The sequence below is a fragment of the Manis javanica genome, chromosome 10 (assembly GCF_040802235.1).
Source record: "Manis javanica isolate MJ-LG chromosome 10, MJ_LKY, whole genome shotgun sequence".
Lineage (NCBI taxonomy): Eukaryota > Metazoa > Chordata > Mammalia > Pholidota > Manidae > Manis > Manis javanica.
In genome coordinates, this window is record NC_133165.1 from 50,906,321 (window position 1) to 50,932,565 (window position 26,245).

At 46.7% G+C, this 26,245-nt stretch overlaps 1 protein-coding gene across 6 annotated transcripts in view; it reads right to left on the minus strand.

Moving 5' to 3' along the window:
* Positions 1-25,440, minus strand: part of SCNN1B (sodium channel epithelial 1 subunit beta) — a 59,209-nt gene extending 33,769 nt beyond the window's left edge. Inside the window, exons 1-2 of one of the 6 annotated variants that reach the window (XM_017672425.3) lie at positions 24,743-24,861; positions 19,622-19,856 (exon numbers count right to left, since the gene is read on the minus strand). In XM_017672425.3, coding sequence (XP_017527914.2) covers positions 19,622-19,664 — 43 coding nt within the window. In that variant the 5' untranslated portion in view covers positions 19,665-19,856; positions 24,743-24,861. Of the gene's footprint in view, positions 1-19,621; positions 19,857-24,742; positions 25,124-25,186; positions 25,208-25,395 lie in introns of those variants that run through there. The other 5 variants (XM_017672426.3, XM_073215411.1, XM_073215412.1 and 2 more) reach the window with 5 other exon arrangements.
* Positions 25,441-26,245: the final 805 nt, after the last annotated feature.

Genomic DNA, 26,245 nt, shown 5'->3' on the forward strand with positions numbered 1-26,245 from the left:
TGAAGGCAGGTCAAGGATTGGAGCTGAAGATGTTTGGTTGGCTGGCTTTCTGCTCTGTGGGAGCAGAAACTGCTTGACACACAATGGCTGACCTTGAATGCCGCCTTTATGATTCAGGCTGCATCTGGGTACCAATTATACTTTCATTGACTTAATAGCCTTCTTTACATTGACTCACTCTCATTTTTACTTAAATACTTACTTTAGCTTTCTCCTAAGCCAGAATGCCTATAAAATCACAGGTTTGATGTTACTAATTATATATATTTTCTAATACACCTCAACATAAATAATTACCAATGAGATGAAAGACATTTGTCTGAGCATCATCTAAAAACCATCTCTACTGCACAAGGAGAGAGATTCAGCAAATATCTTCACTTGTCTCATAAACTCACCAGATTAGATAAAATACCTCTTGCAGCTCAAAGACAACCTGCCGAACTGACCTTCTGGCCCCCAGCTGCTGTGCACGGCGGCGGTGCTTACAAAACCCGTTCTGTTGGTTTCTCCACTACTGGGTCTAGGATTATCTCAGCCTCTGTCCCAGGAATAGCCTGACACATGTCCTGCCAGCTCACTTGGAAGGCTCCAAACTCCAAGACCTCAGATGTGGCCATAGCTGCCAGAAGAGCACTTTTTTTTTCAATGGCTTTTAAAAGAAGTAACAAGCCTGCACCTGGCCTTTGGCCCACATGCAAAGCCTTGGAGGACATGTCTTGTCATGGGGCCAGAGGGGTCCTGTTTGTCATTTCCTTGTTCACCTGATGGCCAAGTATCACAGGTGGGTATGAAAGGTACCTGCAGCTTGTGGTGATAAAACCCTCACTGCCTGGCTTCTCTGCATAGGCACAGATGCCCAGGGCAAGAAAACCTAAAAATACAGCAGAGCAGAAGGATGCAAAAAACTGGGACACAGCCACATGATGCCTGGGGTTAAGAAGGATGGGGTTATTTTTGTTTAAAAAAAAACTACAGATTTATAGATAACTATGTGCACTGGGAAAAAAATGTGGATGGGATTAATCAGAATGTTTATAGTGTGTATGTTTGGGTAGAAGGATCTTGGGTTATTAAAAGAATTGTTTTTAGTTTATTTGAGTTTGTAACTTTTCTCCAGTGAATACATATTGCTTATATAATAAAAAACAGTAAGTGAGAAAATGACTTTTTTTTTAAAGGGCCAGGTAGTTTATTTGAATGCAAATTCTTGGGTAATGTTTTGTGGTCTGGTCATTACAGGCTGGGAAGTCACCGAGAAAATGACTTTTTTATAGCAGCATGGAAAAAAGCTTATGAAAGAATGTTACTGGATAAAAGCAAGATTATAATGACAGAACTTCCTCTAAAGATTTACCCCATTGTAAATTAAAAATATTGTAAATTAAAAATGCGTTTAATATGCCTAACCTACTGAACATAATAACTTAGGCTTGCTTACCTTAAACATGCTCAGAATGCTTATATTAGCCTACAATTGGTCAAAACCACCTTACACAAAGCCTCTTTTATAATAAACGGTTGAATATCTCACGTAACTTCTGAATACCTCATGTAAATTGAAAAACAGAGTGGTTGTATGGGTGCAGAGTGGTGGTCAGTGTATTGGTAGTCAACCCCTGAGATTGCAGAGCTGACTGGGAGCTGGGGTTCCATGCCCAGCATCATGAGAGAGTGTTATACAGCACAGCACTGCCCTGGGAAAAAATTCAAACTCAAAATTCAAAGTACGGTTTCTACTGAGTGCACATTGCTTTCACACTATCAGGAAGTGGAAAGATCCTAAATTGAACCATCATGTCTGGCACCATATGTATATGGACAAATTGATTGCCAGGAAAAATAGTTGTTGGGTAAGTGGGACTCTTAAGGGTTTTTTTTTTTTAAATTAGTCTTTCTAGAATTTAGATTTAACTCTGGAGAAAGGGGAGGAGGATGCTGGATTGGTTGGGATTAAGTGTCTACTACTTGGCAGTATGGGGACTTGTAAATTCAGATGGAATGTACTCTTCAGCTTGTGTTCTAATATTTGTAACTGTTTTCCAAAAATGTTCTGTTGCTTTTATAGTTTTTTTTTAAATTAAAAAAGAAAAAGCAGAAGGGAAGGGTGTTCAATCAACTAGAAAATCTGCCTGGGGTTGCTGGGAGCCTGACAATTCTTTCCATAATTGATGCAGAAGGACTTTCCCTTTCCTCTTGGGGACAGAGTGAGCCAAAGATGGATTTCAGAGGAGATGACGGCATGTGAACTTGTATTTCCTGGATGGTTCCCGTCTTTCAAACTCTTGTTGACAGAGTCCTAATGCTGTGTTTGCTTTCTTCATTACTGAGGACTCAGCTACCCCAGGCTTTATCCTGAACAATCACAAGTACATGAGAAAACACCTTGCCTACCAAGCCAGATGCCAGGAGCCATGTCATTGAGTCCGAAATGGGGCAGATGACTTGGAGGTGCCAATGGCAAGCACACAAACCTGCAGCCCTGCCCTTCTCAGCCATGCAGGCGGCCACTCACCCGGGATGGGTGGTGTGTGTTGCCAGCCAGCAGGGAAGAATATAGTCAGTTTCATTTACTCGTTACTTCCCTCCCTGTCAAAGCTGGTGGCAAGTTGAAGCCAAGCCTTGGAAGATGCCAGACATGTTGGGGGAACGGCGGAGGAGGCAGGTGGTTATTCCACTGGGTTAAAGTTGCAGTGTCCCTGACTAGCGTCAGAAAAATAGTGTCAACCAGATAACATTTTGAGGCTCACATCGTAGTTCCAGCTGTACAGCCTCATTTCTGTTTCCCATCGGTAAACACAAATTATTCTATTATTATTAAAAATGTGAGCTTTGGAGTCTGACAGACTTGGGAGGTATCTTGGACCCATCACATCCCCCCTGCCAGCCTCAGCTGTCTCATCTGTAAATGGAGCCAGCAATAGTGCTGCCCTCCCTGGGCTTTTATTTTCAGTGATGATTAAAATGAAATAATCCACGTAACACGCTCACACAGTGTTGAGAATAAATGTTGGCTAATATTATTAAGAGAAAAAAAAATGAAAACATGTAGGTGGCTGCTACGTTTACATATCTGTCTGCAAGGCTGCTTTAGAAACGTCAGGTGCTGGAAGGGGATTTTCCCAGCTCGATAAGCAAATGATTCAGTTTTTGGACTGTACTTCCCAGAGGCTCAGCTGTCACTGTCACATTCCTGTCAGAAATTTTCAGCAGCTCCGGGTGTCTGCAGAATAAAGGCCAAACCCTTAGCTGGCGTTCAAGATGCCTTACCATATGGCCCCAGCCTACATGTCTCATTTTATCCCCCTCACTTCCCTTCAACATGGAGTAGGGGTTAAGAGCTTGGATTCGAATCCCAGTTCTGCTACTTACTCGCTATGTGACCTCGTGGAATTGGTTTACCCTCTCTGTGACCTGGTTTTCCCATGTGTAAAATGAAGGGAAAATAGTCCTTCCTTCATTAGGTTGGTGTGAAGATTAAATTGTAAATGCAAAACACCCTGTAAAGTGTCTGCCCCATTCAGAGGGATGCCTGTCTGTGTCGACTTCTCTTGGACTTCTCACAGCCACAGCGATCAGACAACACACCGAATCCCACAACTCTGGGTAGTCCCACCAGCACATGTTCACTCATGCTGTTTCCCTCCTGGAGTGCCTTCAGCCAGGCCCAGCTCCAGTGCCACCTGTTCCAAGAAGTTTCCCTGTCCCCACTGAATGGATGCCATCTTCCCCCTTCTGTCACTCTGTAATATCTTCTGCCGAGCAACCCCTCCTGTTTTATTTGCTCCATCTACCTCATCTCATGGCTAGTTATATCCCTCTCCAATCTACCCTACTGGGTCCAGACGTCCATGGACTGACTCCCCAATGCATGAGCTTGAAACTGTGCACATAGTAGGTGCTCAAGAAATATTCCCGGACTTCAGGGCTGGGGGGCAGGGTTGACAATCAGCTGCTATGCCCTGATTTGGTTGCAAAAGTTGTTTATGGCTGAAAACCCTTCCAGTTGGCACATGACTTTCACCTCCAAATAGCACAACTTGTGTGTGTAGGGTGAGATTGTAGGGGGATGCACCTTGTCTCCCTTCATCCCCCTGCCCCTTTGACCTACATTAGAGGCGGATGTATGCTTCCTCCAAATTCTTATGTTGAAGCCCTGATACCCAGCACCTTAGAGTGTGATGGCATTTAGAGATACAGTCTTTAAGTAAGTGACTAAGTTAAGAAGAGGCTCATAGGGTGGGCCCTAATCCAATCCAACTGGCCTCCTTATAAAAGAGGAAATTTGAAAGAGACACACCCTTGCAGGAAAGACCTTGCAGGACACAGTGGGAAGGCGGCCTCTGGTATTTTGTTATAGCAGGCCTAGCGGACTAGTAAATGCAGTGAAAAAGAGCAGGAACCAGCACAGGTGAGGAGAGAGGCATCTGGCAGACTCCTTCCTGACTAGGATTGAGATGATCAGGCCAGTAAGTCCATCCCCCTGCTCCCAAGTAAGAAAGACTCCCACTTAGGGGTGAATCTATTTATTTCCCCTCAACCAATGATGCCAGAGCCTTCCATGGAACTGCACTCCCCTATTTAACCTCAGAAGTCCTTCCTTCTAGGTTAAGGGCAATAGGTGGTACCTTAAACCTTTTTCTTTTCTATTTTTTTTTCTCACTTAGGCAGAGACAGAGTGTCCAGAGCTTTTGGCTAAAGGACACTGGGTTTTCCTGTGACAGCCCAGCAATGGTTTCCCACTGCAATTAGACCAAAACCCAGACTCCTCACTGTGGTCTTGAGGGCAGGGAGGCTCACCTCCTACTGTCTCCCTTCCTCACTTCTGCTGCTCAAACGTGCCCAGATCATTTGACCTCAGGTCCTTCGTACTTGTTCCCACTGAGTGGCACAGGGCCCCTCAGATCATCTGTCCCCAGCAGCCTCCCCAGCTCTCCTGGCTGGGCATCCAGATGACTCAGGCAAGCTCTTAAAAAACACACGTGCCAGGACTTCACAAACAGCCACTCTGACTCTGCAGGTGGAGGCCAGGTCTGGTATTTGTGTATTTTTTTAAAACGTCCACAGCACAGTCAGATGCTCAGGCAGGGTTGAGGACCACCACTGTAGATCTTCATAGGGATGTGTCTCCAAAGTCCAAAGCCTCGGCTTAAATGACGCTTCTCAGAAAGGCACTGGGCATCTCAGTCCCAGATTCACCCCAATAACAGAGAATAACCTTCTCTGTCCTGTCTAGGAGCCACCACTCACATGTGGCAACGCTTGAGTGCTGGAAATGCTGCTAGTCAAGCTGAGATGTGCTCTCAGTGTAAAACACAACCTGAATTTCAAAGAAATCATATGAAGAAAAGAGATAAAACAGTAATATTGTGCAAGATGAAGAGTTCTGGAGATGGGCTGCACAACAATGTGAATATACCTAACACTTAGAAATGGTTAAGATGGTAAATTTTATGGCATGTGTTTTTTTAACACACTTAAAAATTTTAAAGACATTATGAACATAAAAAACTCATTTATAATTTTTAATATTCATTACATGTTTAAGTGGCAATATTTAGAATATATGGGTTCAATAAAATATATTATAAAAATTAATTTCCCATTTCTTTTTTCTTTTTATGCTTTTTAAAATACGGCTATTAGAAAACTGTGAGTTGCTTATGTGTCGCAGATACGTGGCTTGTGGTATATTTAGATTGGGCCGTGCTGACCTAAAACCATGGCTGGCACACAGCAGGCAGTTGAATATGAGCTGAATATTGAAAAGAATACAGTTGCTACAAATAGGTGCTTTTTCTGAGCATAAGCAGATGTTCTGTCTGCCAGGCTGCAAGAGAATGGGCGGGGAGATGTGGTACAGCAGTTTACACAACTAAATAATCATAATTGATATCTATTATTGTGCTGATGGTAGTAGTCACTGTTTGTGGAGCACTTAATGTGTGCTAGGAGCTGTCATGGCATTTTCTAACATCATCTCATTTAATCCTCGAGACGCTCCTGCACGGAATCACTGCTTCTCTAGCACAGCGGGCTGCACCAAGGTCACCCAGCCGGTGAGTGGAGAGCCGGGGTCCATGCAAGGGCTGTGAAAGCCTCCTCAATACACCTGCCCACCCCAGGGGCTTTACCATGGGCAGGGAATTCTGGAGCCAACAGAGAGCCCCCGAGAGGCAGCAACACCCTGCTCTCAAGGGGCCAGGAGAATTAAATCATAATCTCTGATCTCCTTAAACTCACCCATCCAGGTTGGCTGCCTGCTCTCTCAAGATCAAGGACTCTGGGGAACCAGTCCTGGCCCAGGTGGTCATTCTTGTTCAAGGCAGTTGTGGCGGATGGTGCTGGGCCCAGCTAGACCTGTGAGAAGGCCCTGACCATGTCCCTGGGGCTCAGCAGCCACAGCTGTCTGCGGGATATGGCCTCCTCCCACCCTGTGGCTATAGGCCCGCAGCTGCAGGCTTGGGCCCACCCAAGACCCTATGTCTGGGACTCAGTTCTGCTTGACTGGGGCTCCCTGGGGTATCTAATGTGAGACCTTCTCGGAGGTCCTTTGTTGTAAGATATGAGGACCAGAACCCCTTAGAATGGGGAAGAGGTTTGCAACGCTCGTACGGAAAGTTCTGCTGTCTCTGGGTTCCCATTATGTCTTTAAATTGTGGGTTTGAACTTGAGAAAACCGCTTTGCTCTGGTCAAAGAGACAGTTGGCCTAAGAAGCCAACAAAGACCTGATTCCCCTTAGCAACAGGTGTCAAGAATCTGACCCGAGTGGGAACAAAAATCATGCCATCTGGAGGACCTCAGAGCTCCCCCACCCCAGGTGGAAGCCAAAGGGTCAAGCACACACCACATAGCCCAGAGCAAAGTCCGGTCCCTGACAAGCTACAACAGCATTACCAGGGGGCTGCAAGAGAGGCAGATCCTTAGGCCACCCCAGACCTCCCAAATCAGAAACTCAGGTCTGAACAGCAATCTGGGTTTGGACATCCTGCCAGGAGATGTGGGCCATGCTCAAGTTTGAGTACAAGGCCTACAGCCTTACTACTCAAAGTATTGCTCCAAGACCAGCAGAGGAGCATCTAGCAGCTTGTTAGGGAAATTTGTGTATTTTTTTAAAGCATCTGCAGCACAGTCAGATGCTCAGGCAGGGTTGAGGACCACCACTGTAGATCTCCATAGGGATGGCATCTCCAAAGTCCAAAGCCTCAGCTCAAATGCCGGCTTCTCAGAAAGGCACTGGCATCTCTCAGTCCAAGATTTACCCCAATAACAGAGAATAACCTTCTCTGTCCTATCTAGGAGCCACCACTCACATGTGGCTCCACATGACCAACTGAATCTGAATCTGTACTTACCAAGATCCAGGCAGCTCATGTGCACATTAAAATTCGAGACATGCTGGCCTAGAGTTTCCTACCATTAAGTCAGGGAGGTCTCAATTTCACATGCTTTCAAGGACCAAGCCAGGGATGTGAAAAAAATGAAGCCAGCTCAGATCCAGCTGATTATTGCCATTTGGAAATGTGGGCTCAGAGGGCAAGAGATCTTCCAATTTTTCAAGAGAATCTGGTCACCTAGGTGCCCAATTAAAAAAAAAAAATGAAATCTACCAATTAAAAAATTATTGTGTGGATCACAGAAAATAAGCCAGTGGGGCATGATCTGGCAACACTGCTCATGAGACTAGGGGCAGGAAAGGTGCCTTAAGCTCTGGACAAGCTTTCTGAGCTTGGGACCCACCTCCCAGATATGGCAAGAAGCACACAGGATGGATTCAAGAGAGGCTGGGACAGAGGTTCTCAAACTTGGCTGCATAATGAAATTAACTGCAGATCTTTAAAAGTACTGATGCCTGACTCCCTCGCCAGTTTGATTTAGTGGGCCTGAGGCGTGACTTGAGCATCAAGCTTTTAAAAAGCTCCCCAGGCAAGTCCAAAGTGCAGCAGATTTTGGGAGTCCCAGGCTAGAGCAGGGGTCAGCAAACTTCTTCAGTAAAGGGACAGACAGTTATCCTGCTATTTGCAACAACATGGATGGATCTAGAGGGTATTATGCTTATTGAAATGAGCCAGGTGGAGAAAGACAAATACCATATAATTTCACTTATTTGTGGAGTATGAAAACAAAGCAAAATGGAAGGAACAAAACAGCATTAGACTCATAGACACTGAGAAGTGACTAGTGGTTACTGAGGGGGAGGGGAGTGGCTGGGGATGGGGAGGGAGAGGGACTGTTGAACCACTGTGATGTGCATTTGATAAAATTAAAAAAATAAAAAATAAAGAGACAGTTATAATTTAGGCTTTGTGGTTCCTACAGTCTCTGTCCCAGCTAGTCATTGCTGCCATGGTAGTGTGAAAGCAGCCATATGAGATGATTGAGCATAGCTGTGTTTACATAAATAATACTTTATTTATGAACACTGAATTATGAATTTCATTTAATTTGTCCATGTCATGAAATACTATTTTTCTCTTTTTTTTTCAACCACAGAAAAACCATTCTTAGCTCACAGGCTGCACAAAAGAGATGCTGGACCGAGCTTGGCTTTGGGGTGTAGTTAGCTGACCCCTGAGCTAAAGGAATGAATTAAGGGAATGAAGGTCTGGACTGCGGGCCTTCTCCTTCCCAGTATTTTTCTGTACAACCTCCCCTACACAATCTCTGAAACCTTAGTAGCACTTGAATTATAAAAAGGTTATGTTGGATTTTGGGAAGATGGTGGCATGAGTAGGGAAGCAGAAATCTCCTCCCAAAACCATGTATATTTTTGAAAATACAACAAATAAAACTACGCCTAACAGAGAGACCAGAGGGTACAGTACAATAGCCAGGCGACAGCTACATCTGCAAGAACTCAGCACCTCACGAACGGGGTAAGATACAAGCTGCGGCCTGGCGGGACCCAAGTACCCCCCACCCCAGCCCACTGGCAGGAGGAGAGGAGTTGGAGCAGGGAGGGAGAGGGAGCCCAGGACTGCTAAATACCCAGCCCTAGTAATCCGCACGAGGAGCGCAGACACACAGTGCATGGTGTGCTGGATACTAGGGAAATGGAAAATTAAAATCTGCAAGCCGGCTCCCTCGGGACAAAAGAAAAGTGAGTGCTTTTTGAAAGTCTTAAAGGGACAGGGGCCTCACAGCTGGACGGAAGTGTCCCAGCACACTCAGCCCAGCAGCTGGGAATCCTGGGCAACTCCAGGTGCCCCAGCCCCCTGGGAGGCAATGCAGCCCTGAAGCCCCTCACGGCAACAAGCAGCCTGCCATTCACTCCCCGTCCCGTGTGGCCCCGGCCGAGCAGCCTGGGAGCAGCTGTGCCCACAGCAGTTTCCCAGAGTCTCCTCCCAGCGTGCAGCCACCCAGGCCAGACCCAGAGCTGCTGCCGGTGCACAGCTGCCCGGCGCAGGCAGAGGAAGCCGGGGCAGGGCACGAAAGGGCGCTGTTCTCACAGGAGAGCAGACCCGATGCGCCTGCCTCTCCCTGCAGGGCTCTGGGCTGCCCTGCCCACCTCAGCTCAGGAAATTAACCCAGAGCCTGATCCCGGTGTGTGGGTAACCAGCACAGGCAGCAGAGAAGGGCAAGGTGACCAAAAAGCAGAAAGGGACTTTGTTTTCCCAGCTAACACATGTGCTACCTGCCTACGACTACCTCTATCGCCATGAAAAGACAGAAGAATTTGGTCCAGTCCAGAATCACCCAGACAACCACTGAGACAGGCCCTGGGGAGACAGATTTAACCAATCTTCCTGAAAAAGAATTCAAAATAAAGGTCATAACCATGCTGATGGACCTGCAGAGAAATATGCAAGAGCTATAGGATCAAGTTGAGAGGGAGAATACAGAAATACAACAATCTCTAGAAGGACTTAAGAGCAGACTGGATGAGGTGCAAGAGGCCATTGATGGAATAGAAACCAGAGAACAGGAACACAGAGAAGCTGACACACAGAGAGATAAAAGGATCTCCAGGAATGAAACAATATTAAGAGAACTGTGTGACCAATATTCACATTATAGGGGTACCAGAAGAGAGGGAGAAAAAGGGATAGAAAGTGTCTTTGAAGAAATAATTGCTGAAAACTTTCCCAAACTAGGGAAGGAACTAGTCTCTCAGACCATGGAAGCCCACAGAACTCCCAACACAAGGGACCCAAGGAGGACAACACCAAGATATATAATAATTAAAGTGGCAAAGAACAAAGACAAAGACAGAGTATTAACAGCAGCCAGAGAGAGAAAAAAGGTCACCTATAAAGGAAAGCCCATCAGGCTATCATCAGACTTCTCAACGGAAACCTTACAGGCCAGAAGAGAATGGCATGATAAGTTTAATGCATTGAAACAGAAGGGCCTTGAAACAAAAATACTGTATCCAGCATGATTATCACTTAAATATGAATGAGGGATTAAACAATTCCCAGACAAGCAAAAGTTGAGGGAATTTGCCACCCACAAACCACCTCTACAGGATATTTTAAAGGGACTGCTCTAGATGGAAGCACTCCTAAAGCTAAATAGATTTCACCAGAGAAAATCAAATCACAGCAAAGAAAGGAGACCAACCAAATACTAACTAAAGGCAAAAAAATAAAATCAACTATTCACAAAAACAGTCAAAGGAAACACAAAAGAATACAGATTAAAACACCTAACATATAGCCAGAGATGGGTAAGATTCCTCAAGGGAGGAACAACCTAAGACAGGCACAGTCACAGGGGGGCCGTCAGGTGAGAAATTGGGGATCAACAGAGGTGAGGCTTAGAACCTCTCCCCTCCTGTTCTGAGAGAAATCTGCTGCATCCATGGATGTTTTATTGCCCTTGTCTAGCTTGGATTAACACATAGTCTACAGGCACACACCTGATCATCTACATCTGCTCTCTTACAACACTAAACTATGTTTTCTACCTTTATCTTGCATCTACCTACCACTTCAGCATTTTATTAAAAATAATAATAATAAAGGGAGAAATGTGGGATCCACATATAAATCAAGTATAAAAATCAAATGAATATTCATATTTGAACTGATTGTTTATAGTTCATAATGCATGATCAAAACCGAAAGTTTCTGTGATGACTGTCCTTGTACTGTTCACCATGTAACTTATTCACTATGTAAGAATTTGTTCTCCATGTGAGAACTTGTTCGTTATCCTTCAAAAGATTGGAGACTGACGAAAATTAGGCTTGGGGTGGATTAATGATTGTGCATTGAGCATTGACTCCCCTATAGAGAATTTTATTGTTGTTAACAACCATTTGATCAATAAATAGGAGAGATGCCCTCACAAAAAAAAAAAAAAAAAAAGTACACACTTCCAATTGTAAAATAAGTAAGTAACCGGGATGTAATGTATAGCATAAGGAATATAGTCAAAATATTGTAACAACTTGGTATGGTGATAGCTGGTACCGAGAATTATCATGTGTATAAATGTTGAATCACTGTGTTGTACACCTGAAACTAATGTAATACTGTGTGTCAACTACCCTTCAATAAAAAATAATTATCTACAAAACAAACAAACAAACAAACAAAAACACCTAACATATAAAGAATGGAGGAGGAGGAATAAGAAGGGAGAGAAATAAAGAATCATCACACTGTGCTTATAATAGCTTAATAAGTGAGTTAAGCTAGATGATTAGATAGTAAAGAAGCTACCCTTGAACCTTTGGTAACCACAAATCTAAAACTTGCAATGGCAATAAGTACACATCTTTCAATAATCACCCTAAATGTAAATGGACTGAATGCACCAATCAAAAGACACAGAGTAATAGAATGGATAAAAAAGCAAGACCCATCTACATGCTGCTTACAAGAGACTCAACTCAAACCCAAAGACACACACAGACTAAAAGTCAACGGATGGAAAAAGATATTTCATGCAAACAATAGGGAGAAAAAAGCAGGTGTTGCAGTACTAATATTAGACAAAATAGACTTCAAAACAACAGAAGTAACAAGAGATAAAGAAGGACATTACATAACGATAAAGGGGTCAGTCCAACAAGAGGATATAACTATTATAAATATATATGCACCCAATATAGGAGCGCCAACATACATGACACAAATACTAACAGAATTAAAGGAGGAAATAGAATGCAATGCAATCATTTTAGAAGACTTCAACACACCACTCACTCTAAAGGATATACCCACCAGACAGAAAATAAGTAAGGACACAGACGCACTGAACAACACACTAGAACAGATGGACCTAATAGACATCTACAGAACTCGACACTCAAAAGCAACAGGATACACATTCTTCTCAAGTGCACATGGAACATTTTCAGGAATAGACCACATACTACACCACAAAAAGAGCCTCAGTAAATTCAAAAAGATTGAAATTCTACCAACCAATTTTTCAGACCACAAAGGTATGAAAGTAGAAATAAATTCTACAAAGAAAACAAAAAGGCTCACAAACACATGGAGGCTTATGAAAATGCTCCTAAATAATCAATGGATCAATGACCGAATCAAAATAGAGATCAAGCAATATATGGAAACAAATAACAAAAACAACACAAAGCCCCAACTTCTGTGGGATGCAGTGAAGGAAGTTCGAAGAGGAAAGTATATAGCAATCCAGGCCTATTTAAAGAAGGAAGAACAATCTCAAATGAATAGTCTAAAGTCACAATTATTGAGATTGAAAAAAGATGAACAAATGAAGCCCAAAGTCAGCAGAAGGAGGGACATAATAAAAATCAGAGAATAAATAAATAAAATTGAGAAGAATAAAACAATAGAAAAAAATCAATGAAACCAAGAACTGGTTCTTTGAGAAAATAAACAAAATAGATAAGTCCCTAGCCAGACTTATTAAGAGAAAAAGAGAACCTACACACATAAACAGAATCAGAAATGAGAAAGGAAAAATCACAACAGACCCCACAGAAATACAAAGAATTATTAGAGAATACTATGAGAATCTATATGCTAACAAGCTGGAAAACCTAGAAGAAATGGAGAACTTCCTGGAAAAATACAACCTTCCAATACTGATCAAGAAAGAAACAGAAAATCTAAACAGACCAATTACCAGCAACAAAATTGAATCAGTAATCAAAAAACTACCCAAGAATAAAAAGGTTATGTTGATGAGGTCCAATCAAGTATTGACTTGATCCAGCTCTAGGACAAAGACTTCAGATTGGGCCCCAAATCTTTCATCACCGTGGCAGATTTTCAGGGACCTGCCTTCCGATGGGCATCTCAAAGCCCCACCTCCCCGGCTGACACTATCATTGATCTTTAACATGTAGTGACCACTTAACTATGTGACAGGCACTGTGCTGAGAGTTTTGCCATCATCATCTTCTCATGGCGACTCTGCAAGAAAGGAGAACAAGTCTATACTCGTGTGTATTATTATATACCCATTTTTTAGACGAGAAAACCTAGGCACAGAGAAATCAGGTGATTTGCCCAAAGTCACACAGTGAGAGTAGTGGAGCAGAATTGAACCTCAGTCTGTCAGACTCCAGAGAGCAGCTTTTATAATGGCTTTGCCATATTGCCTCTCAATAATCTATGCTAAGGACAATAATCTATCGCCATCACCAGTCACTACAATGCCTAGACACAGCCTTCTCAAGGACAAGCCTGAGGCAACAAACCTGGGCTCTCTGCGCCTTGGCCAGCATCCAGATGCCACTCAATCTTTTCTGCTTTAAACTGTAGCCAGATATGGGGCTTCCAAGTTAGATTCTGCACCCTCTCCAGGAAGAAGGAAGCTCACAGAGCTGCCCCCCTATGTGTAGGTCGGTTACTGACTGGCTGCAGCTTCAGCTCTGAACTCTGAGGCCTGATCCAAGGGAGGGCTTCTCTTCTCATCCTTCCACACCCTGGCTCCTTGGGAAGAAAGAAGGGCCCTTGAGGGGTTTCTCCAGGCCTGCCCCAAGATGCCCTGTGCTGGCTCTCCCACACCTGTTCTCATGCTGGGCAGCACCTCCCCCTTGCCATCAGGGCTGCTGAGAGCTCCCTGTTAAATTCCCCAACCTCTTCCCTTAACTGCTGCCTGCTCCCCACAGTATCTTCCTGTGTTTTTTTTTTTTTTAGAATTTCAGCCAGGCTCTGGGTGGACGCTTTACATGCAGTGGCCCACATGGCCCTCATCACAACCCTATGGGGCAGGTACTGTGATCATCCTCATTTTACAGACAAGGACTCCAAGGTTTGGAGAGGTCAGGTCATTTGCCCAACATCACACAGTGAGAAAGTTTCAGAGCCAAATTCTTAACTATATTTCTAGGGCATGTATGTGTCACATCCTCTGGGTTTGTTTCCCCATATGCATGTTGAGTCTTGGGCCTGGAAAGCTACATGGGTGACCATGATGTTGGTAGAGGTGATGGTGATGACTGATGATGGGGATGACAGTGACAATGGTGATGTTGCTGGGGGTGATGACAGGGATGACTGATGGAGGTGGGGATGGGGATGGGGATGGGATAGAGGTGGGGATAGGGAGGGGATGGATGGGGACGGGGTGGGGATGAGGGTGGGGTTGGGGGCGGGGTGGGGACGGGGATTTGGGTGGGGGTGGGGATGGGGATGGGACAGAGGTGGGGATGGGGATGGGGCAGGGTTGGGGGCAGGGTGGGGACGATGGCGAGTGTGGGCATGGGGACAGGAATGACGGTGGGGATACAGGGACGGGGTGTGGTTGGGGTGGGGATGGGGCAGGGGTGGGGATGATGGTGGGGATGGGTTGGGATGGGACGGAGGTGGGGACAGAGCAGGGGTGGGGGCGGGGGCTGGGGTGGGGATGGGAATGGGATGTAGGGTGATGGAGATGAAGTGGTGATGGGGATGGTGAGGAGGATATGATAATTGTGCAGATTAAATGAGGCAACGCAGGCAGAACATAGCTCACCAGGCCTGTTCTAGAGGAAGCATTCTGTAAGGGTTGGGTCAGCTGGGCTTCCTGTGCCCTAGATCTCCGGAGTGGGTTCCACTGCAGTGAAGTTTATGAAATAAACACTTTCCTCCTCACACACGAGATGAAGGCATGAAGCAGAGACAAAAGAGGGAAAAAGGGGTGACATCTTTCCCCCTTGGCTCCTCCTGTATCCTGCTCAGTCTCCATTTCCTGCTAACCTCTGACACCCCACTTGGCTTTTCTGGACCTGGGCTCAGGCTTTGGAACCCAGTCCCTGGGAGACAGGGCTTCCCGTGCCCCTGGCTGGCCATCTGGCAGAGGAAGCTAGGCCCAGGGAGATTTGGAGGCTGAGAATCTGGTGTCCAAGAACCACAGCCACATGCAAGCTGGGCTCTCTCTGCTGGGGGACATTAGGATTGTCACCCACACAGTGACTCAGGGTAGTTCCTGGTGGAGTGTGCAGCTGAAATCTTATATCTATACTTGGCTGCAGCTGAACCAAGAGCTTTAAGAGCTATGTCTGAGAGTAAAAATTTCCACTCCTCCTCCACACTAACCTCTCAGATGACACCTGAAAGCCGAGGAGAGGCAGGGTGGGGACAGCAAAGTGGGCTCTGTGGTCAGACTACTTGGGTTTGAATCCAGCCCCAGCATTAGCTAGTTTGTGTGACCTTGGGCAAGTTACTTAACCTCTCTGAGCCTGTTTTCTGATCTACAAAATGCAAATTACACAACCTGTTTCACTGAACTGTTGGAAGGATACAATGAGATCATGCAGTGAGAGAGCACAATTTCTCCAGGTGTCAAATGGGGGAGAATATCTCTACCTACCTTTATGGTTCCTAAGAGAATTCCATGAAATGTCTCATGTGTCTGGCATGTAGTATATACTTAGAAGACACTGCCTATTGTTATTATTATTGCTGCAGAAGAGAACATCACATGGGCCACATCAATGTTTATTTGACAAACCGTATCATGTGTTGAAAGAGAAACTGAAGCCAGTTCAACCCTGTGCATAGGGCAAACAAAACAACATGGTTCCCAGACAGAGTGACCACACCTCCTTGAATGACTATGATGCTTTTTAGTCATAAGGAGCCATCTGCGGGTGAGGAGGGGTCTTCAGGGTGGGGTTCTTAGCCAACTATATCATAAGATCCAATAAGAAGCTGCCCCACCCATCTCAGGTTCAGCTGCTGCTGGTGGGCCCCAGTGGGAATTCAGGAGTTGGAATGAGAATGAAGAGGGGCTCATGGGTTAGGGGGCTGAGGAGTCTTCTGGGGGTGAGATGCGTCTTGCTCACCACCATGTCTCCAGTGCCTAGCTCACTTCCAGTAGCCATTCATCTATCCTTCATTCATTTAGCAAATATTCATCGATCATCAACTGGGAGCTGGGACTTCAGTAGCAAAGCAATGAAAAAAACAGACAAAAACTTGCACTCTGGAAGTTTAAATCCCTGTGAACTAGTGTTGCAGCAGTTAGGAAGCACTCCTTGAATGCTGGGAAATACATTGCCTCTCACCGGCTGTCACCCTGCTCCTCTGGGTTCTCCCCTCCGCGTGCGTGTCAGGGGGGATCTGCTCAGTGGGCCCATCCTCCCATGGCTGGGCTGTCACCCACTGTCATCTGGTGTTAGAGGGGTTAAACCAGCTCCTGCTCCAACAGCCAGCAAGTTGCAACCAAGCAGTCTGCTCTCCACTTGAACACATCCCTCCCTCCACACACACACCCAGGCCCAGATTCTTATCTTTCAACTTTCCCTGAATTCTGCAGGTGGAGGTGTTTCTGGCTTTTCAGCTCAGGCCTCTCCCCTTCCTGCCCCACCCTCATCTCTCCTTGAAGCAGGGCAAGAATGGCGCAGCATTTCTGGAGTTAACCTGAGCGGGGAGAAGGGCAAGACGGTGACTGGGGGTCAGTTACCTGCTGCCCCTGAACTATGGCGCTGAGCACTTAGCTTGCTGATGCTTCATAAGGGCCCCTAAGGGACATACGCCTGTACCCAGTCCACTGGGCCAGGGTTGGGGTTCAGAGGTTAAGTATCTTGCCCAAGATTGCACAGGGCTGAGCTCTACCTCCAGCCTGTCCGACTTCCAGACTCTTAACTGTCACACACCTGCATATCCGAGGAAGAGAAGTAAGGAGTCTGGGGATTTCAATACCCAACTTTGGTGGTGATGCTTTGAGGACAGGAATTGTCTCCCCAAGCAGCCTGCGGTAAGCCAGGACTCCTCAGGGGGTGGGGGCGGGAATGGCCCCTCCTTCCACTCGGGAGCACTGACCATGTGCCAAGCACACTTCTACACATTCCCCCAACCATCTCTAAAACCATCCTTCCAAGGCTGCCTTCCAGCCCAAAGCCTCGGCCCCCAAAGGTTCTTTGGTCTCTCTCACTAAGCAAGCTCCCCAAAGCCTCTGTCAGACACCTCACTGTGGAGCCGACCACTGAGAAAGGGCACTGGGAGCCCTCCTGGGGCAGAGACCGTGCCCTTCAACCAGGCAAATCAGCAAATTCCACACACAGAGAAGGATGAGACCCACAGTGGAATTTCAGGAATCGGCTTGCAGGTGGGGGGCAGCTGGCTTGGGGAGGGCACAATCCAGCCCCTCCCTGAGGTTGCTGATGAAGCCAGGTCTGGCACAGGTCCTGAAGAGGGGTGCACCAGGCTTCCCAGATCTTAGCCCTCCCTCCAGACCTCAGTGTGGGACCAAGCTCCCTGGCACATCAGGAGGAAGCAAAGCCACCTGGCGTGACTCGGAGGTCTGCAGGGAAGGGCCATGCTTGCCGTAGGGCTGTCAGTGGCCTCCAGCTAGCCACCCAGTCCTCAAGACACGCCCTGCCAGGGAGGCACTGGCGAGGAGGACAAAGCTGAGGCTGAATCTGGGTGCTGTTCTACCACTATGTGGCCTTTTGGGCAAATCCCTGAACCTTGGTCTCTTGTTGCCCCATCTGCGGGTCACCCCTTTATCTTACGTTGGCCTCTCCAAGCCACCTCCCAGTAATCCCACCCCAGGGAACTCCTCCAGGTTCAGCTGGGCCCTATGGCTGTATCTTGGTTAGGACACCACTTCTTCAGTGTAAAAAATAAATTCCTCTTTTAAAAACAAAAAGGCTTTTAGGCTTATTTCAAGTTCATTAATCTACTTAACAAATGCTTATTTAGTGCCAGGCACTGTTCTAAGCACTTGAGATATTTAATCCTCATAATATCCCTAATGAGGTGAGACTTATTATCATCTCCAGTTTACAGATGAGAACAGTGAGGCACAGAAAGGTTAAGTAACTTGCCTGAGGTCACACGGCTGAGTAAGTGGCACAGCCAGGATTCAGTTCTCAGAAGGCTAGCAGGCCTCAGGTTTTTTTTTTGAAGGTGGTGCAATTTTTATTTATTTAGGTATCATTAATGTACAATCAAAAGAGCAACACTGTGGTTACTAGATTCCCCCCATTAGCAAGTCCCCATCACATACCCCATTACAGTCACTGTCCATCAGAGTCACTAGTCTTCTCTATGCTATACTGGCAGGACCCAGTTTTAAGCTGCTACATCTTTTGTGTATTCCCACCAGCCAAGATGATTTGTTTGACTCCACATTTCATAATTTACATTATGGAAACACATCACTTTTTTATTTTGCAAATACAAAGTGATGTGAAAATACAGACAATGCTTTTACAAACTCTCTAGGCACTCTCCCCATCTGAATCTACTGGTTTTAATTAATATTTGGTCCAGTGGCTGATCCTAGCCTCCCTACTTTCCTAATCCTGACCTCCTATAATAGTTTCAGAGATGCACAGCAAGCGCTCTGTGTAGAAAAAGTCACTTAATCTTTGAAGGATTCCTGTGGGCTAGGCATTCTCGGACTGCCCCATTTTGCATGCGGGTAAAACGAGGCTTAGAGAAGTGCACACACTTGATCAAGTAAACACAGCTAAGTGGTGGAACCCAGGACTAGAATCCCTGCAATATGTTATCACAGCCCCTACTTTTTATTTTTTATAGCCATCTCTAGTTTTTTTTTTATTGTGGCAAAATATATAACATAAAATGCATCATTTTAACTATATTTAAGTGTACATTAAGTGGCATTACAGATATTCACGTGGTGGTGTAGCCACTATCCACTTCCAGAACTTTTTCATCATCCCAGAGAGAATGAAACTCTGCATCCATTAAACGCTAACTCCCCACTCCGTCTCTCTGCAGCCTGGTAACCTCTGTCCTACTTTCTTTCTCTCCGAATTTGTCTTTTCTAGGTGCCTCATGTAAGTGGAATCAAACAATATTTGTTCTTTTGTGATCAAAGATCCTACTTTTAATAACTTTTAATTCATTTTTTATTTGAAAATGTGATACATAATTTGGGTAGTGGTCAAAGGAGGAATATGCCTTATTTCTAATGTTATGCTTGTAAATAAGGAGAAAGAAGATGGGTGTGGCTAGATTTTATAACTATAACTTAATAAAAACATGGGGGAATAAACTTCTCAAGAGTGCCTAAGGTATGCAACGGACAGTAAGTCTCCTTTTCAGTGAAGATCCTGTTTCCCTCCCTAAAGTCAACCACTATTGCCAGATTCCACCATGTCCCCCCAGATTATAATATGCATATACAAATATACACGTATGTATTCCTATCTAGTCCCTTTAAAACACACACACACACACACAGATGGCAGAATACTATGTACTGTTTGTTCTATACCTTGCATTTTTCTTTTAGCAGTACATCTGGGAGATGATTTCATATCCTTTCGTCAAGAGCTACTGCTTTCTTTGGAATGGCTGCATCCTGTTCTCTTGTGGCTGTTGCAACATGCACAGAACTTGGTTCCTTTCTGACGCATGTTCAGGTAGTTTCCAATGGTTTACTCTTACACACAACCTATCTTTGTTCTAACATGTTGTGCCTGATGCGAAGATATCCACTGGGTGAATTCCTAGAGGTGAAATTGTAGAGTTCCAGGGCATGCACATCTTAAATGCTGACAGTTTTCCTAATTCACCCTGAGGCTGCCCCAGTGGCTGCTCCCACCAGCACGCTTTGAGAGTGCTGGTTTCACATCTCCACCACCAGTTACCCAGGGATCTGGCCAGGGGACAACAGAATCAGCTTGGTTTTGCTGTGCATTTCTCTTTTTTTGGAATGAGACTATCTTTTTCATCTGTTTAAATTCAATCTACACTTCTTTTTATGTAAACAGCCGAATCATGTCCTTTACTCTTCTCTTTTTTCTTTTGTGGATGGGGTGATTGATTTGCAGGAGTTCTTTATCCATGAAATTAACTCTTTGTCATAAAAGTGGCAAGAATTTTTACTAGTTTAACATGCCTGGGTTTATGGGTGCTTTTGTTTTTGGTCATGAAGAAAATATTAAATTGTATAGATGCAGACCCAGCAATGTTGATCTTTAAGGCAAGGCCCATGCTTCTACCCATTAGGCAGTACTGCCTCCCCACTCTAGATCTGTACTTTCAAGGGGACAGGTGGAGAGGTCAACTGGAGGTACTCTGCGGGATGTTACTGCCCCCATCCTGGACTCACCTCCTTGTCACTTGGCCTGGGACCTCCTTAAAGGTCCTCTCTGCAGAGTCATGGGATCACTTTCCCACTACTGAGGACTCGCCCAGACCCACATACTCATAGGGCTCAAGGGAGAAGGGAATGCCCACAGGGCCCCTGGGGCAGAGCGGGGTCTCTAATAACAGGCTTTTAATGTGGAGGGGTGGGTCCTCAGCTGCCTGGGGCATCCCTCACTTTCAGCTCCTCCCAAAGTAAAATCTTGCTCCAGGCCCTCAAGGTGGGCAGACTGGAGTCTCCAAGACTAAGAAGGCGAACCCCTGGAAACTCCAGTAGGCCCCTTGGCACTTTCCAGCCCCAGGAGGACATGCCCTGGCTTAGGACAGACCCTCCAGCTTCGTTCTCCACTGAGGTTAGAGTTCTCACCATCTACCTGTTCTTCCTGTAGGAGGTAGATGCAGGTGGCTGGAGGGGACCTCATTTGAAGTTGTTATTTAAGACAGTGATTTGGAAATTGGGCCTGCATCAAAATCACCTGGAGGGCTTGTTAAACTACAAATTGCTAGGCCCCTCCTCCAGAATCTGGGGTAGGTCTGAGAACCTGCATTTCTAACAAGCTAGTGGTGCTGATACTTCTGGTTCAGGGACCACGCTTTGAGATGACACCCACTGGTCCCCGTGATTCACTCCCTGGGGTATCCTATCTCAGACGGGGCTGTGGGATGAGTTAGGCTGAGATGCCTGGAGGAAGAGCAGCTTTGTTCTGATCAAAATAACACAGCAACTGCTATATGCCAGGTCCTGTGCTAAGTAAGGCTTGTACATTCATTCTCATCTAATCCTCAGAACAACTGAGGCAGTACATTTTATTAGCACTGTCTCCACTTTACAATGAGAAACCTGAGGCTCAGAGAGGGTGCACAGGCTTTAGAATCCCACAGATCTGGGGTCTGACCCCAGCTTTGCTGCTGACCCACTGTGTGCGTTCTTGGGCAAGTAACATGTACGCACACATAAGGCATACACCCGTGCACCCTGAGGGTGGGGGGCCCTCTGTCTAACTCATTAGTAAATGGGAATCACAAAAACTTGATTCCCAGGGGCATTACGAGGACTACAGAGGTAGTGATTATAAGAGCACCTGCACACAGTAGGTACACAAGGAATGTTCATCCCCTTCCCTGCCACAAGCCCCATCATGATCTCAAGGTCCTTTTATGGCTCCCCAGGCTCATCATCTTGCCTCTCCCTATCCTTTGAGATATCTTACCTCAAAGCCACGTTGGACTACTTGTCACTTCCTAAACACAATGCACTTGATCATGCCCCCAGGCCTTTCCAAAGCCTGTTTCCTCTGTGTGGAAATGCCTTTTTCATGCTATGGCTCCAGAGAAACTCCCGTTCATCCTTCAAAGCCCACCTTAGAAGTCCCCTCCTCTTTATATCTTTCCTTGAAATGTCTGCTTCCTGTCTTTGGGCAAAAAATATCAGGATTGCAGCATCTTACTTGAAGAAGAAACTGAAAGTGTTACTTTCCTTCCTTTCTTCCTCCTTTACTTGTGTTTCCACACCATTTTACATGGAATACCATTTTGAGTACAAATTGCACTGTACCTAAAAGAACCCTGTTTTTACATATGAGGACAAGGAGTCACAAAAATGCTAAATAATTGGCCTGAGAACACACAACTAACCCATGGCTGAGCTGGGATATAGACACTGGCCAGAGTCTCCTACCAACTTTTATATTATGCTGTTCTTCATGAATGAGGGGTGGGCCGGGTGGGGACCATGACCCCCTTACAGGGTGCCTGCCCCATCTAAGGGGCAGCTGAGTACTGGACCCAGAGGTATCAGCTTTTCTGATTTCTGAAAAGGATCCAGAAATACAGAGTTTTATATGACAATTCCCACTTTTAAAAATCTTGAGAGTAATCTAAAACTTAAACAGGAGCATGGGTCTCACAAAAGCTGCCCATGGGCCTCCTCTGCAACTTCTGTGTCCTGTATCTCACAGGTGGGGACCTCAGCTCATTTAATTTCTACATCTTACCTCAGGGCCAGGTGCACAGTAAGCCCTGTGTAAATGCTGTGACACTCTGGACTCCACTGTGAGCTAAGCGTGGCTCTCAACAATCAGAAGTCTCATCCTTGGTCCCCCTAGGCATTGAGGATTCTCCAGCCTGCACTTGTATGGACCGAGGTCCCAAATGGTGGCTCTGAGCATCACTCCCACCCTGGGGCCATCTCTAGGTCTCCCTCGTCCAGGACAAGACTTCCTGCTTACAGAGTGCTGACAGTGCTCTTAGTGTTCTGTTTCATCATCCCCTGATCCACTCAACAGTTCTGGGAGGTTATCATCATGTTACAGGTATGAAACTGAAACTGTGGCTCAGACAGGAGATGGGAACTGCCCAGGCCAGGAAGTGGAGCAGTTGGGATTGTAAGGCAAGCATGTACGAATCCAGCTTTTTCCCCAACCAGCTGTTTTCAGGCATTTCACCAAACTGTTGATGGTCCTGGTGCACACTGCAGAGTGACCACACTCTCGTCTCACAGCTTGGACCTGGAAAGTTTGGGGTACACAAATAGGACCCTGGACACTCTAGTCTATTAGCTATGGTTCCTAACTCCTCTGTCACCTATTGTGGACTGGAGGTGTTATGGGGAGCATCTAGAGAGAACCCCTGGATGAGGTCCCTTTTGGGAACTCTACCCACTGGGGCTTGGACCAGCAGAGCTTATAGCCCGGCTTGTTCTAGGCCTTTGGGCTCAGCAGAGACCACAGGAGATGGGATATAGTGTTTGTCCTTGGCCACAACAGGCAGGATACAGGTGTGTGCAGTGCACCTGTGCATGTGTGTGTGTGTTTGTGCTTGTGTGTGTAGTACACATATGTATGAACATGTAGACCTGCATACACATGTATATGTATAATGTACCTGCGTGTATGTGCTGTGTGCACATGTGCATGGGTGTATGCCTTATGTGTGCATGCATGTGCATGGGTGTATGCCTTATGTGTGCATGCATGTGCATGTGCAATGGAGAAGAGGGGGGTTTGTCCCACAAATTCAGACCCTAGAAGTTGATTTAGGACAAAGAATGAAGAAATCTTATTTGAAGCAAAGATGTCAATTTATAGAAGAGGCTGAAATAAAAACCAGTCCTCAAATTTTTATGACTCAGTTAGACTTATATGCAGCAACATGGATAGCTCTCAGAGACATGGTAACTGGGGGCGGTGTGGGTGTGGTGGGAGCAAGTTGCAGAATTATATGGGCAGATTATACCGTTTTTATTAAACATCTGCCCACAACATCACTATGCATTCTACATATTTTCTGTGGGTGTGCATATATATGACTGCATAGGTGTAGGAAAGGTCTAGAACACCCCAAGTTAGGAAGGTGGCTACCTTTGAGGTGCCAAGAGGGCAAGGTTTGGAAGGTTACAGACAAAATTGAATGGACCTAATGAATTCCTCAAGATCACACAGTTCAGTGAGTAGGTAGGTGGGGTCACTCCTTGATGTCAGGTCGGGCCGCAGGGATGCTTGGCCTCGGGGAGAATTCACACAGGTGCCCCATGGACTCTCTGAGGACCTGGCTGCCAGGGATAAATCCCTGGCGGGGATGTGGTGAGAGAGCTGTTGTACTTCCTGGGGATGGGATAAGCTCTCCGTCTTCCCCCTAAACTTCTCTGTGCCTCCGTTTCTCCCTCCACGCTCAAGAGGGATGGCCACACTCTGACGCACAGTCTGTCCCCAGCCTTCCCGCTGTCCACAGCATACAGAAGTGATACAACATTCTCCGGACATACCCTCTCGTGGTACAGACGGCAGGACATGGGGACCTGGCTCCTCCCCAGCACAGCCCCAAGGAGGACCCCTATAAGCCCCCAGAGGCGGGCTGAGAGGGAGGCTCTGGGGTCAGACTTCAGGCTTCAAACCTGGATTCAGCAACTTGTCACTGGGACTCAGGAAGGCTTCTCCCCCCTCTGACTGCCCTTAGTTTCCCCCTCTATAAGATGGGTTCGCCAAGAAGGGCCCGCCGACCCGCGCAGGGACGCTGTGGGTGAAGTCGGATCAGTCCAGCAGAGCGTTCCGCCTCCCGGCGTCCAGCACCGAGCCCGCGCTCCCAGGTTTCGGGGTTCTCACTTTCGGAGCGACATCTCAAGCGCCCCAGCGCTCAGAGGCCTCGGCGCGCCCCCGCCTCACATTCCCGCCGCCCTCTGTGGGAAACTGAGGTGGGGCGCGCAGCGCGCAGGGGAGGCGCCTCTGCGCCCGCCCGGGTGCTGTCCTACCTGCTTCCCGCGGCGGCCGGGCGGCCAGGATGCGCGCTGCTGGCGGCGGCGGCGGCCGGGAGGCTGTGGCGTCGGGCCGGGAGCGCGCCGGTGACAGCGCCGAGGAGGGAGCAACGAGGGGGCGGGGAAAACGGGAGCGCCCGTGGGCGGAGCCTTGGCCGGCTCCCCGCACCTTCCTGCTTCCCGACCCCGTTTCTCATCCTCACCCCGCCAAGCCCGCTCCAACCCGCGGCCACGTCCCGGGACACCCAGCACTCCGCACGCCGACGTCTGACGCGCGTACATTCCACTACATACTCCCTCGGCGCATCGGAACATCCACAACACCCACACATGCCACAGATATGGACAAACAGACCCCTGCATCCGCGTGTCACCCGGACAGTCCCCCACTGTCCCTTCCACTGCGCATCACATGCCACATACACACGCAGTCCGTCCTACCCTGAGTGGGTTCCTGTCCCTCTCACCTCACCCAGACACATCACACGCACCTTCACAACCGCACCCCCACAGCATCCACACCCCTTCGCGGGCACAGGTTGCCCTCTGGGCAAGGTGGGGACTTAAAGAAGGTTGCTTAGGAATAGACTTAAGCAACTGATTTCCCCACAAAGGTTCCTGAACCTCACCTGAACTCTAAATTGGCTCACCTTTGCTTTCCAGCCACCTTCTCCTTTCTCCTCTCCAAGGTCACTCTAGATCCCAGCCACCCCACAAGGCCCCACCTCTGCATTAGAAATTCAAACAACCTTCCTGGTGGTTGGCTTCCTCCCAGTGACTCCCACTGCTCCGAGCTTCAGTCTCACACACAGACAGACCCTTGCTGTCCTGCAATTCCTCACTCCTTTCCCCCTTTTCTTCCTAGCAGGTCAGGGTTCCAATGACTGTCATTCAGCCACTTTCTTGCCAATATCCTCAAGCCGTGGGTCTTCATTTCACACGTGCATGGCACACCCCAAACATCAGCCCTCTCCATTCCTTCTTAGAGACTATTCCTTTTCTGTTGACAAATAACCACAAATGTACTGCCTTAATACACACAACTTTATCACCTTAGTTTCGGAGGTCAGAAGTCTGACACCACTAAAATCAAGAAGTGTTGGTAGAACTGTGTTCCCTCTGGGGGCTTCAGGGGAGAATCTATTTCCTTGCCTTTCCCAGCTTCTAGAAACTGCCTGCATTCCTTGGCTTGTAGCCCCTTCCTCTAGCTTAAGAGCCAGCAATGTTGGCCAAGTCTATTCACATGCCACATCTCTGCTTCTTTCTCTTTTGTTTCCCTCTTCCACAAGTGAGGACCCTTGTGATTACATTTAGCCTACCTGGACAATGCAGGAGAATCTCTCAATTTCTAGGTAAACTGATTACCAACTTTAGTTCTACTGGCAATCTAAATTCCCCTGGGCCATGTAATTTAACTTACATTCACAAGTTCTGGGAATGTGGACATAGACCTCTTTGCAGGGCCTTTATTCTATTTACCCCAGAGGTTGAACCCTGCTG